Source organism: Carcharhinus amblyrhynchos, chromosome 4 (assembly GCF_965287045.1).
Source record: "Carcharhinus amblyrhynchos chromosome 4, sCarAmb.v2.hapA, whole genome shotgun sequence".
NCBI classification, from domain to species: domain Eukaryota; kingdom Metazoa; phylum Chordata; class Chondrichthyes; order Carcharhiniformes; family Carcharhinidae; genus Carcharhinus; species Carcharhinus amblyrhynchos.
Window position 1 is genome coordinate 23,833,964 of NC_137327.1, and position 14,409 is coordinate 23,848,372.

The 14,409-nt window shown below is 39.7% G+C and overlaps 1 protein-coding gene across 2 annotated transcripts in view; it reads left to right on the forward strand.

Annotated features, from left to right (window-relative positions):
- The window catches only part of piezo1 (piezo type mechanosensitive ion channel component 1 (Er blood group)), a 298,079-nt gene extending 287,484 nt beyond the window's left edge, over nt 1-10,595 (forward strand). For both annotated transcript variants that reach the window (XM_080186829.1, XM_080186830.1), the window contains 4 exons: nt 202-324; nt 2,510-2,589; nt 5,926-6,130; nt 9,063-10,595. In XM_080186829.1, the coding sequence (XP_080042955.1) occupies nt 202-324; nt 2,510-2,589; nt 5,926-6,130; nt 9,063-9,312 (658 nt within the window). In that variant the 3' untranslated portion in view covers nt 9,313-10,595. The remainder of the gene's footprint in view (nt 1-201; nt 325-2,509; nt 2,590-5,925; nt 6,131-9,062) is intronic.
- The last annotated feature ends 3,814 nt before the right edge of the window (nt 10,596-14,409 follow it).

A 14,409-nucleotide genomic window follows, 5' to 3' on the forward strand; every position in this document is an offset into this window, starting at 1 on the left:
GATGGGCCAAATGGCCTTGTTTTATGCTGTATGATTCTGTATAAAACAAGTTAAAATGTTTGTATTTTTGTCTTGTTTTGGAGGTTGTTCAATTCAGATTGGAGATTAATATTAATAATAAATGAATGGATGGATTCCTGTGATTCATCCTGTATATTTTCATTATTCAATTCGGATAACATTTAATAACTTTGTCTGCAGGGATCTAAGTCTCGGTGGAGTGCACGAACATGCATCAGAGAAGCACACCATCGATTTGGAACCAAATAACCCTGTGCGGAAACAATTAGCAGATCTTCTTCTGGGGACTCGAAAGGAGCCAGTGTATGTTTTTGTTTATTTTGATGATGAGTACCGGTAATGCCATTGTTACCTCAGAATTAAATTGGTCTTAGTGCTCGTCGACGTGAAAGAAATATTGGCTTCTCACACAGAAAGGTCCTTTGAAGAAGATTTCTAAATCTATGAAGGAACAGTTTCATACATTTACTAAGGTTTTTACATGTGTGGCCTAACGTGTCTCATTTGAAATGATCCAAAAGATCTCGCCTGCTTTGCAACTGAAACTGATCAAGTGTAAGTTGTACATAAATAATCTGAGAAAACATTGACTGAATCTCAAATATGATCATCCAAACTCCTTCAAATGAAATATTTCAAGCATTCACCAACCAACTGGACAGCCATCATCTCGTTCAAAGTGAAAGCTACGATATAGTTGAAAATATTGTTAAAAGGAACCAATGTTGCACAAGTGCAAGTGTGAAATCCAGCTCACTGATAGTTGGAGTAATAATATCACTAATACAAACCTTTGCACTAATACCTGTCCTTTGCAGACATGTCCATGCGTTGTGCCCTTTTCAACTTAAGAAGTGCTTTGAGAGCAGCCATTCCCTACCTAGTTCATTCCCTAGACGATTCCTTGACCAACCTACCTGGTTTGAATTTAAACAAAGGCAAGACCTGCTCCCTGGTGCATTCTTTATGGCAATGCCTTTGCCAATCAGAATTCACTTGCCAGCCAATCAGCACTCTCTTTTCATGTGGGAGATATTGTTGCCCTTTACAATTCTTACAAATTCTGTCCTGATGAGTGCAAGATGAAAAGCTTTGACAGCATGTCTCTTTTTTCAGCAGTAGTCAACTTCTGTACTACCAAACTATTATTTTGGTACAAAGCATTGCAGTAGTATAGATTAGGGTTATATAGATCAATGCACCATCACTATTTTGTAGTATCTTTGGACTCAGGTATATATGTTATAGTTTAGGTTAGAAACTCCAAAGTGTTTTATGAAGCCTGCCTGAACCACAAGTTTTGCATCTTGAATTTGACTAGGATAAACATGAGATGTTTCACTTCAGGTGTGATTTAAGTGACCCACCAGGGAGCTTTTATCAAACAAAGTTTATTTAAGAATATAGTCAAAATATATAGAAAATTAGCAAGAACTTCTATCAATTACAAGAGAGAACAAAACAATCACAATAATGTATAACCCTTAACCTATATATACATCAGATGTTCCAATTAAAAACCAACATCCAATAAACAAAACCCTTTCAACAGATTTATCACTGCACAGGCTAAAGCTCACGTAATACTGGAATCCTGTTCCCTGAGTTGATTTCAAATGATCTTGAAAACTCAGAACAGCTTGTAGTCATCAGCTCCCCAAAATACAGATTCTTCACTGCAAGATGTCAATTAAGATGTGCTTTCAGCTAATTAGTAAAACTTTCAAAACAGAAATGAAGTGAGAAGCTTCTTTCAGCTATGCTTCTAACATTGCAGCCAAAACAAAACTGAAAACAATCTTGTAACATAAACGACACACAGTTTTTTTTCTCCTCCCACCTTAGATATGAGCTGAGAAACACTGATTGTGAGAGCTGCAGAGATCATGACTTTTTAAAAATCTTTTACAGGGACACAAAGTTCACATAAAATGAAGTTATTTTTATTTCATTCCACAATTTGTACCCAGGTCTTCAAAATAATAAATCACTCAAGACACTGGCATATGGCAAATAAAAACAAATTCAGTGCTCTATGTTGCAATCCTTTTACTAATAATATCACTGAACTTGTGTCCTACAATTGGCAAAATAGAGAACGTTGAATTGGGCGTGGAGCTTGAAAACCACACTAAAAGAATTGAAGGGGTGTGACTAAACATTCTTTGCCGCTAGAATTAGCATTGGATATTAAACCTTAACATATAGTAGTGATTTTGGCAATAGAAAATGCTGGAAATATGGTTATGAGTTCTGGCATTACTATTTGTTCGATGTACTCACAGGGAGTGTGCATTGTGGATGTACGTTATGTGACTTTCCATTCATGAGTTTAGTGGGTAGGAAATTATAGTGTGCAAACCCAGGATTTTCCAAGAGATGCTCACTATTTGTACTACTCCTCACTAAAAATATGGGATTGCAGAATTGTCCCTGTATGTCAAACAGAATGTGTTGATTTTATATTTTTTGTGACTTTTATTTACAGATTGATTTCACACATGTTGCCAAAGTACATTCGAGCTCCGAATGGGCTGGATGCTAAACCGGTCGAACAGATGTATCCAGGTAAAATTGCTTATTGACCTAGTGGGAAACCTTACCTTTATTTAAAGTGATAAACCACAGTATTTACTGACAATAAGGATTTTATGAGGAAAGACGCCTTGGAGTATTTAGATTTTTTTCTTTGGAAAAATCTCAGTTTCTCTTTGTTATAACGCAGCCTTGATAATCTTGTCTTATCCTCTGCAGTTGCTGTATTAATTTTCAATAGTTTTGATCCCTTGAAAGATTAAACAAAATCTTATGGGAAGTTGTTGCCATTACAGAACAAAAGGTTGAGCACATTTATTCAATCCCTAACTCTTTAATTTATTTTTTAACCCTGCTACTGGGCAGCTTCAAAATTTTGTCCGAGATCTGAACGGCAGTTCGGCAAGTGAATTGAACCTGTGGAACATTGAATAATGGCAAAATACAGGAGTGAGTGGGCTCCAAGATTTTGTAATGGTAAACTGGAAGCCTTGCTGGAAAAGTTGGGAAGGAGGAGAGACATCTTGCATCTACAGGGGACCTTGAGGTCTCTCAGCTCCACACTTAGAAGGCAATGGGAACAGATAACTGTGGAAGCCAATTGTTGGAATCAAGCCCTGAGGGCCTAGATGCAGTGCCGCAGGAAGTTGAATGACTTCATTTATTTGTTTATTACTCATTAGTCAAAAGTAAGGCTTGTTTAACATTGTAATGAAGTTACAGTGAAATTCCCCTAGTCACCACGCTCCAGCGCCTACTCGGGTAAATGCACCTAGCCAGCACGTCTTTCAGACTGTGCGAGGAAACCGGAGCACCCGGAGGAAATCCACACAGACACTGGGAGAACGTGCAAACTCCACATAGACAGTGATCCAAGCCGGGAATTGAACCCAGGTCCCTGACACTGTGAGGCAGCTGTGCTAAACACTGTGCCACCATGCTGCCCCTTGTTTGATCATATGTTTGATCAAGGTCATTGACTGCATCTTCAAATGATATAGACTACCAACTGCACCATAGCTTCAGATAGTGGTCCATCCACCACAGTCACTCGCTCATCTAGCGACAATCTCTATCAAATAGGGTTCATACCCGACATTCATATACTCGCACATTTAGCACTGCTTCAGCTACACTGTTTGCACACACTACCAATTCAACAATGGCAACTACTTCAGCCAAACCAATTATATAACACTTACTAATGGCACTTAGCAGCACAGTGATACAGTGGTGAGCACTGGTGCCTCACACTTTCTGTTGCAGTGTTAGGTGGCCTCCAACTGGCTAACCAAAGGGGGACAGGCACATTTGCATACCATAACCCTGATCCCCATGGAGAACACATTGTTGCCATTATTGAAGAGTTTTTGCTGAAACCTGAGCTAGCAGTGGGGTTGAAGACATCACTAATCCTCCTCCTCTATCCCTACTTCCTCCATGTTCAACAACTAAATCATAGAGTTATAGAATCTCTACAGTACAGAAGGAGGCTATTCAGCCCACTGACCATAATCCCACACAGGCCCTATTCCTGTAACCCCATATAGTTATCCTGTTAATCGTCCTGACACCAGGGTCAATCTCTTTTGATTTACAACTACAAATGGTGCAAGTATGCGTCTGTTATTTTCCCTTGCTCCCTGCAATTCAATTTTCCCTCATGCGCCTTTCTTATTTGAGATACCCAGTCTGAGCAGTAGGAGGAGCAGTAGAAAGACAGTGAAGGTGCACCATCACTCACTTTCACTCTCAGCTACCAGCCTAGATACTGACAACCGGCACAACCTAGAGGATAATGTAGAGTTGCACATGGAGGGACATTGTGAATGAGTGGTCTGCAGCAAAGGCAAGGGAAAGGAGATCATTAGTGCCAGCTCGCTGGGGGGTTGGTAAGGCACTACATGAGGTGTAGTGTAGATGGAGAACCTTACTGGGGAAGCCCATAGAGGAAGGTTCATAAGGAAGCAGGAGAAAATGCTCAGTGCATTGGCAAGCCTGTCAAAAAGCCATGTTAAGGAAGAAGGCTTTGCACAGAGCTTGGAGCCCATCCTTTCCAGCATGAGAATGGTAGCTAACTTTGTTCACGCAATTGTGGAACCAACCATGACGTGGCGTATGACAGCTGATCTCTCAGCTTTTCTTGTAGCACAGGCAGCAACCACCCAAATGTCTGCATGCTGCAATGAAAACTCGTACTGCTGCCCTTATGGCTGTGGATTAGTGTGCAAAGGAGCTTGCAGGGTGTCACAGCAGCCCAGCACTCTGTCACCTGGGGAAGCAGTTGAGATTTTATGGAGAACAAACCTGCTGTTCTCCTTCAGGATGATAGTATTCATCGTTCCACCCCTGCCACTTTGCCTGTGCCCTTGCTGTTTCCTATCTGAGAGATTGTGGCTATGTTGAAGTGGTTCAGTCCGAAACTGGGCCTTTGAAACCCAGAGCTGATCAGCATTGTCCTCCAAGACCATCTGTAATCTCCTTCACTCAAAGTCTGCAGCCTTCCTTCATCCATGCTGCAGCCACTATGATAGCAAACAGGAGCACTAGGACAGAAAAAGGCACGTGGAAGGCAGGCACTAAGGGAATGTACAAGGATGATTATACATTTATATTCAAGATGGCATGATTTTATTTATCAATTTGTTAGAGGATGTTTTATTTTATGGTGCCTTTTAGTTATGTATTTTGGCCAAACAGGCACCGCAATTGTCAATGACAGGAAAGGTTACATGGTGGTCCCTACAGTGTGAAGGAGGCCATTGAGTCTGCACCGACTCTCTGACAGAGCATCTTACCCAGACCTTATCCTGCAATGCAGGACTTCTGGTGAATGGAGAATTGGAGTTGTGATTACTGGAATCATACTCTAATGAGTTCCTCATGGAAAGCCAGTCAAAAGAGGCCTGGATTTCCCCTTCCATTCCTTATCCTTCTCCTCATGCTCCGGCTGCTCCTAAACTACTTTTCTGTAACTGGTAGTCATGATTGTCCACTGATCATGTTGAGGTTGTACAATATGTAGTAGAGCACCATGAATCCTGAGGCTGTTGGCCTTTGCAAGATTGTCCATACAATGGAATCATTGTGTTCAGCCAGTGGTCTGCGTATCATATTCTGTGTGGCAATATTACTTTTGTTGTAAATAGGTTGGATGCGTGGGTCACGCACTGTAGCATCACTGGAGATGATTGCAGCACAATAACCGACAGAATTATGACAAAGCTATTGTGAATGGCCTTGTAACACGTGTATTGATTGGGATGTTGTTCATTAAGCAAACACATTGGTACAAATCAACATTGTCCAGTAATCAGATTTACTTCTTCTAGACTATTGCATTAAAAACTTTTCACCATTGATTGACAGAGCAAGAAGATAGCTACCTGAATGTGACAATGGAACTACAAAGGCACACTGGAAAGGATGTAAATGATTCCGACAGTATCTTGGAATGGTGGGTGATACAGGCCAGGACTGACGAATGTAAGCACAATGAATGCAAAGAACTGCAGATGATCATCTTCAGTGACAAGGTCAGCCCGCCAAGCCTGGGCTTCCTTGCTGGACATGGGTATGTTTCTTTCAAACATGTAACGGTGGCCATTGTTTTCTTTACGTAACAAAGCTTAAATAAAATATTCTGCATCTTATTGAATTCAGCAGTTGGAACTAGAAATAATTAAATATTAAAATGTCTTTAAGTTGATTTTAATATATTTCACAAAATTTTTAATCAAATCAGCAGAAACTAATCCAAGCAATGGACTTGCTGTTGTTTACTCATTCCATGGCCATTTAATGTCACTTTTTTGTATAGTGAAGGCATCTGCCTGACTCAGTGGGAGCCTCATAAGTCTGTGTAAATCAGGTTCCTATAGTGTCAACAGGACCCTGACACAACTGAAGCTGCCTCTGAGTCCTTTCATAAGAACATAAGAAATAGGAGCAGGAGTAGGCCATCTGGCCCTTCGAGCTTGCCCTGCCATTCAATAAGATCATGGCTGATCTGTCGTGGCTCAGTTCCACTTTCCCGCCCTCTCCCCATAACCCTTAATCCCCTTGCCTATCAAAAACCTATCCACCCGCGTCTTAAATATATTTAGCGAGGCAGCCTCCACCACTTCAACGGGCAGAGAATTCCAGAGATTAAAGTGTTATATTTATTATAATCCCGGTGGAGATCAATAACTTCTTTAGAGTCTCCAGTGGTGCTAATGGAAAGAAAATGGCTGGATTTTCTCATAGTCCCTCTTCATTTCTCTAATATGTTATTTTATCTCCCCTCTGAACCTCTTGGTATTCCTCTTGGCTCTCACTTGTATTCTCTACCTGACACCTGTCATAAGCCCAGGTATTAGATGGTTGTATCCTTGAGCTAAAATGATTGATCTTCAACCAACTTCCTTTGAACTAGGTATGACTCAAACCATTGCAGAGTTTTCCCATAATTCCCACTGACTTCCTATGGCTATTTGATGCCCCCATATTTGATCATATACCGTCTTGATGTTGCTGTGGTGTACTTGTACTCAATAACCACAAGGGACTTGGGTACAGGTACATTTATTCATGATCTAGCATGGAGAATGCCACCCCAGGTAAACCTCTGAAGCAGCACTCTCCTCTAATGTAGGCCTCTCTGAATACAGCACTCACACCAAATCACAGATACACTGTTAATCAGTGCACAGAACATCCAATCTTGTCTACATAGGTATATTATTAAACCTTCACCCAGAGCTTGACTGTCTGCTCCTGACTCAATATCTGTCCTTCTAACCTGAGCTATAAGCATTTGGTTAACATGTGATTTTACTGTAGGTCAGGTTTTATTATATCTATTCATTTCCCCTAATAATGTCAAGATCTTTCATTCTCATTTCATCTCTGAAATTCAGGACTTCTTTCCATGTGTGGATCATGGTTGGAATGAGGTCTTGAGTTGAATGATCCTGTAGAACCCAAACTGAATATTGGTGTCCAGGTTATTGTGAATTAGTGCTGCTTGATAGCATTATTGGTGACTCCTTCCTTCACTTTAAGCTGATCATTGGCAGTACACTGATGATGGTAATGGGGAGATGATAGTGTATTGGTGAGACTACTAATCCAGAAACTCAGGTTGATACTCTGGGGGCATGGGTTTGAATCCCACTAAGCCAGTTGGTGAAACATAAATTTAATAACCATGATTATGAAACTACCATTGATTTTTATAAAAACCCATCTGATTTACAATTATACTTTAGGGAAATAAATGTGTCATCCATATGTGGTCTGGTCTACATGGGACTCCAGACCCATAAAAATGAGGTTGACTCTAGTGTCCTCTGAGAAGCCTATCAAGCCCCTCAGTTCAAGGTCAGTTAGGGATGGGCAACAGATGCCATTCTTGCCAGCGATGCTCACGTCCCATCTAAGAATAATAAAAAATTGGCTGGATTGGATACATCCTGTATTTTGTGAACTATTTTCACTTTGTCCAGGTGATGCTGATGTTGTGACTATACTGGAACAGTTTGACCCATGAGTGGGAACGGAACGGGAGCATATCATTAACACTTCAGTCAAGTTATTGTCCAGATCTTTTGTCTTTGCTGTAACCAGTGTTATCATTTTAAGTTTATTTATTCGTGTCACAAGTAGGGTTACATTAACAATGAAGGCAATGAAATTACGGTGAAAGTCCCCTAGTTGCCACACCCTGGTGCCTGTTCAGGTACACTGAGGGACAATTTAGCATGGCCCAATGCACCTAACCAGTAAGTCTTTCAGACTGTGGGAGGAAAGCGGGGGAAACCCACGCAGACACAGGGAAAACATGCAGACTCCACACAGACAGTGACCCAAGATGGGAATCAAACCTGGGTTCTTGGCATTGTGAGGCAACAATGCTAACCACTGTGCCACCCAGCATCCCACCCAATTTTTAACCAATCAACCAATTTAAAGAAAACCTTAACCTGCTTGATGAGAACATTGCTCCTGGAAATCTGGAGATCCCCTTGCCTTGCTGACAGATTTAAACTGATATTAGGAAAATGAAAATATGCTACAGGGAGCTTTGTAGACAGTTTTCATCAAGGCCTTTGCTTCCCCACTAATCCAACCCAGAGTCTTTTTGTCACTGTACGTCCCAAAGCACTTCACAGCCTATTTGAAGCTTAGTCATTGTTGTGATGTAGGAAAATATCTTGCAGCACTCTGGGAATAACACTGGAATATCACCCTGGATTGTGGGCTCATCTCTGAATTGGGGCTGGAACCCATAACCTTCTGACTTAAACAGATATTTGCTCTAAAGTGTGATTGAGGGCAAGGGAAATAACAACATTGTTGCTTTGATGTTCTCAGGGGAGATTGGGGGAAAGAATCAATTTTCTTTTGAAATAAGGGTGGATGGAGGAGAGTCTATCATAGGATTAATGATGCATGGTCCAAGGATGGTGCAGGATTGACAAGCTATTTGGCCTTTTCTTAACCTTGATTTTCTTATTTTTCAGAATAATGGGTCTTTACGTCTCAATTGTGTTGGTGGTTGGGAAGTTTGTGCGAGGCTTCTTCAGTGAAATCTCATACTCTATCATGTTTGAGGAGCTGCCGTGTGTGGACCGTATCTTGAAGCTGTGCCATGATATCTTTCTCGTGAGAGAGAATGGAGAGTTGGAGGTGGAGGAAGAGCTATATGCCAAACTAATATTCCTATATCGGTCACCTGAAACAATGATTAAATGGACTAGAGAGAAGGACTAACACGTCTGCTTCTCCTTTTCTCTCTATCTCTTCAATTGTTTCTTTCTGTCCATCTTTTTTGTGGTCTTTCTCCCTCTCTGTATCTGTTTCTCCCTTTTTCTCTTGGCTGAGCCAAGTTGAATATGCACATTCTGATTGATAGAAGAATTACCTCAGCTTGTCAACGGTCTACTTACCTGCTTTATCTCCTCTTGTTCATGTGGGAGTTACTTGCCTACATGGGTCTTAATGAAATGGACTTAATGTCTTAAAACACAAACACTACTTGATGAGTTTGACTTAAAGAACCTGAAATGAATTTTTGGCAATGTCACATTGCTGAAGACTGCACATCAAACAGGGGAGAAGCCAAGCCTGTCTTTTGTTTCCACTATCTGCTTCTACCAAGGTTCATGTTTTTTTCCTAAAAACTCACTTTGACTAGTCATGAATTGGAGCTACAGTACAGACTATTCACCCACCACAACTAAAGCTAAACCTATTGTCTGCAGTTATCGGACTTGGGGAAACTCGAGGAGGATTGACAATACTCTACTGCTTCCTGTCCAACGGAATGCCAAACTGTTCATAGTTCTGCAATGGAAGTATAATGAACTTGAGAACTGAAAACACTATTAACACATTTTTATATTTTTAAAGAAGATGTTGACTATTTCTATTTTGGGAAAAGAATGTTTGCCAGGAGGCCATTTATTCAGAAACATTGTTTGCAACACTTGCTTGGATACAGAATCCTGTGGGAACTCTTACAAAAACCTTTTCCAATGCTATGAAGAAAAGTTGTCCCATCACGAGCAGGATTGATTCAATAATGTTACATTAGCAATATGGACACTGCAACATCAGAGGAGTATATATTTGCTATTTTCTTTTATATGTTTAGTTTACAGTTTCAGAACTTTGGTGAATTTGCAGCCTAATATCATTTTGTAAGTGCCTCTGATTCCTTCAGCAATCTGACTGTAGTAAATGGAAAATTACTATTTTGTAATGACTATCTTTCACTGCACTTGATAATGGGGCTTTTGTGCAACAAGTCAGTCAACTACTTTCTGCTAAATATCACATTGCAGTTGATTGTAATTATAGAATATCAAGGTGCACTAATCTGATTTTTTTTAAATGTGTACAAAAAATATTGATAAGGGTGAATGGAAATGGTAAAGTCTGACGCTTATTTTTTTTCTAAGTTAAGAATGTCCTTTGAATGGCAATATTGTATATGTTTTCTTCATTGTGATAATAAAATCTGCTTCCTAGGCTGGGAAGCAATTTAAAAACAAGCTTTTGGTGCTTGAGCTAACAATTGTTAGGAAATAAGAACATAAGAAATAGGAGCAGGAGTAAGCCAACTAGCCCTTCGAGCCTGCTCTGCCATTCAATAAGATCATGGCTGATCTGAAGTGGATCAGTTCCACTTTCCTGCTTTCTCCCCATAACCCTTAATTCCCCTGTCTATCAAAAACCTATCTACCCGTGACTTAAATATTTTTAGCGAGGTAGCATCCACCACTTCAACGGGCAGAGAATTCCAGAGATTTACCACCCTTTGAAGAAGTTCCTCCTCAACTCTGATCTAATGTTGTACATTTCTTGTACACTTGAGCAAAGTATTTTGTTTGTGACTGGATGGAATAGCAACTTTAAAAACAAGTTGCTTCCAATCTGTTTTAAGAAGTTCTGCCCTTTCCAGTTCATTTCAAACAGTACAGAAATGGGATGTGTTGTACTAAACTAGCACGTATTGTACTAAACTAGCACGCTGAGTAAAGAATTTGTGACAACTTCTCAGAGAGTGGTTGAGGTGTGGAGTACGCTGCTTGCTGTAATAGTGGAGTCAGACACTTTAGGAACTTTCAAGCAGTTATTGGATAGGCACGTGGAACACACCAGAATGATAGGGAGCGGGATAAGCTTGATCTTGGGTTCGGAATTGCTTGGCACAACGTTGAGGGCTGAAGGACCTGTACTGTTCTGTTTAAAAAAGTTAAATTATACGCCATTTTTAATGTCTTTTAATCAAATCTTGTTCAGAATTATATTGTGCAGTGATTTTCAGTTCAGTTACTGAGTTTTAACTCCTTTCTGCACACCACCTGCAAGTGGTTTGAAATTGAAAATACATTTAAGACCCTCATTTATAATCCCAAATGTGTCAAAGGGAACATGGTCAAGTTGAAAATGCAGTAGGTTCAAGAGTCTGCTCACAGTGCTATAATTTATCCCTACTTATACAATACATGGCCTAATTGTTACTAGTTCATTGCTCCCTTGGATGACCTGGTTACTAAAGATTCTGAATAAAACCCAAAGTTATTAATACCCAGAAATCTACTCTCCTGTTCTTAAACCTCTGTGCTACTTGGATATAGTCAGCTAGACCTGATTCCATTTTGCATACAGTACAAATATCCCATTATATCAAGTGATAGAGATATTATCTTATTTTACCATACAGGTGTTTAACTGTGATTGCATAAAGATCATGAAAGGATTTTGCACTACCTGATTCAATTACTGAATCACAAAGTTGGTCTGCAAATGCAGCAGATAATTAAGGCAGCAAATGAAATTTTGTCCTTCATTGCTAGAGGGATGGAGTTTAAAAACTGCGAGGTTATGTTACAGCTGCATAGACTGCTAGTGAGGCCACAAGTGGAGTACTATGTACAGTTTTGGTCTCCTTACTTGAGAAAGGATATATTGGCACTGGAGGGGGTACTGAGGAGATTCACTAGGTTGATTCCAGAGTTGAGAGGGTTGGCTTATGAGGTGAGACTAAGTAGATTGGGGCTATACTTATTGGACTTCAGAAGAATGAGGGGAGATCTTAAAGATATTATGAAGGGAATAGATAAGATAGAAGCAGGGAGATTGCTTCCATTGGCAGATGAAACTAGAACCAGGGGACGTGGCCTCAAATTAAGGGGATGCAGATTTAGGACTGAGTTGAGGAGGAACTTCTTCACCCAAAGAGTTGTGGACCTGTGGAATTCCCTGCCCAGTATAGCAGTTGAGGCTACCTCATTGAATGTTTTTAAGGCAAGGATAGATAAATTTTTGAACAGTAAAGGAATTAATGGTTATGGTGAGTGAGCAGGTAAGTGGAGCTGAGTCCACAAAAATATCATCTTACTGAATGGCAGAGCAGGCTCAAGGGAACCAGATGGCCTACTCCAGTTCCTAGTTCATATATTATACTGTGTGTTAGTGGAAGTAAAACAGAACCTGGTCATCCACAAGGGCAGAACGTATATACAAAAGTTTGAGACCTGTACTTAAATCCAAAGATCCATTCAATGCTTTATTTTCTGAATCAGTAAATTACTATTCAGATTTTTATAAAGATTCTCACTGATTTTTGAGGAATTGGAAATTGGATTGCATACAGGTAACAGGAAACAAATTCTCAATACCAGTTTTAATATCTAAAACATGGTGTCTTTGTACAATTGCTTATGTTTTAAAGTAAGTATATAGGCATGTTGGCAATGAGGCTGCATTAATTTGCCAAGTCCAGATTAAAGAAAGATGCATCAAAATGGAACAGAGTGCAAATGAACAAGCTTTTTTTAAAAAATAGAATTGAAACTGAATTGCAGTGAAAATCACCTGACCGTGTTGATGGCTGTTGTTTTTCCTGATAGTCAATGCTACAAAATGCAAGATCTAATTTGATTCTGATTCAACCTATAATTATTTAGTTAAAGAATATAATCTGGTGCTCCCATCTTAGACTTTTCCTGTATTGAAAAAAAACTGGAAAACTTACAATGATGAAAAGAATTTTAAAAAAGTACAGCGTAGGAACAGGCCCTTCAGCCCTCCAAGCCTGTTCTGATCATGATGCCCTAACTAAAAAACATTCCATATCTCGCTATTCCCTTCCCACTCGTAAGAGGCATCTAGATGGGTACATGTTGCCATTGTGCCTGCTTCCACTACTTCCTCTGGCAGCATGATCCAGGCACCCATCATTCTCTACATGAAAACTTCCCCTGCACATCTCCCTTAAACTTTCCTTTTGAATCTATGTCCCCTTGTGGTTGACACTTCCACCCTGGGAAAAAGCCTTTAACTATCCATCCTGTCTACGCCTCTCAATGTTGTAGACCTCTCATCAGGTCTCCCCTCAGCCACTGTCTTTCCAGCAAAAGCAAACCTAGTTTATTTAACCTCTCCTCAGTCAACACTCTTGAGACCAGGCAACGTACTGGTGAACCTTCGTTCCACTCTCTCCAAAGCTTCCACATTCTTTTTGTTAGTATAGCAACCAGAACTGCCTGCAATACTCCAAATATGGGTTAACCAATGTTTTATATAGCTTATCATAAAGTATAGAATTAACTTCTCAAATATTTGATAAAATACATGTGATTGAAGACCCACACCCAAAAAGACAACCTATATTTCCCGTCCACAGGTACTAAATAGGGTTTTGGAACATTCTTCCATTTTCGTTTGAAAGCATGTTTAATTGCTCTAACTTTCCATTAAAGGAGACTCGTGCAATATAAACCTGAAATATTTGTTTTGACTTTGCAAGAAATTACCATATAGCAATACGAATTTAAGAATGCAAAATCATTAGAAACACAAAACCAAAGCAGTATGATTTCAATGTGTTTCATTAGTCAGTGACAAATGAACACAATTATTTTACTCTTGTACTAACTGTATCCATATAAAATCCTGCCAAATGCATGCAAGTCTATAAATATTTAATGTAAGCCCAATTCAAGACCATATCTCACACATTAATTTGGCTGGATGTTTTCAAATTGGGACAAATGTTTTAGTGAGGGTGCACAAAAATCAAGGAAACTACTGCATATATAATGCTGTTCTGTCTGAATTTTCTAGAGCTTTTGCATAGGCTCTACAAAAGATGTTCTCTATGCTGCTTTGTGCAGCACCTGAAGGCTAGAATTTCATGGGAATCAAATGTTGTTAGGTAAGCATGAAGGACTGATTACTAATGCAGTATTTTTCTATACACAAACACAGTTCGACCACTACAAGATCAACGTGTTGGTACTCCTTTTTAAAATATGAATCTGATGCTTTAAATTGATGTGTGCCACTTGAAGGTCTTCA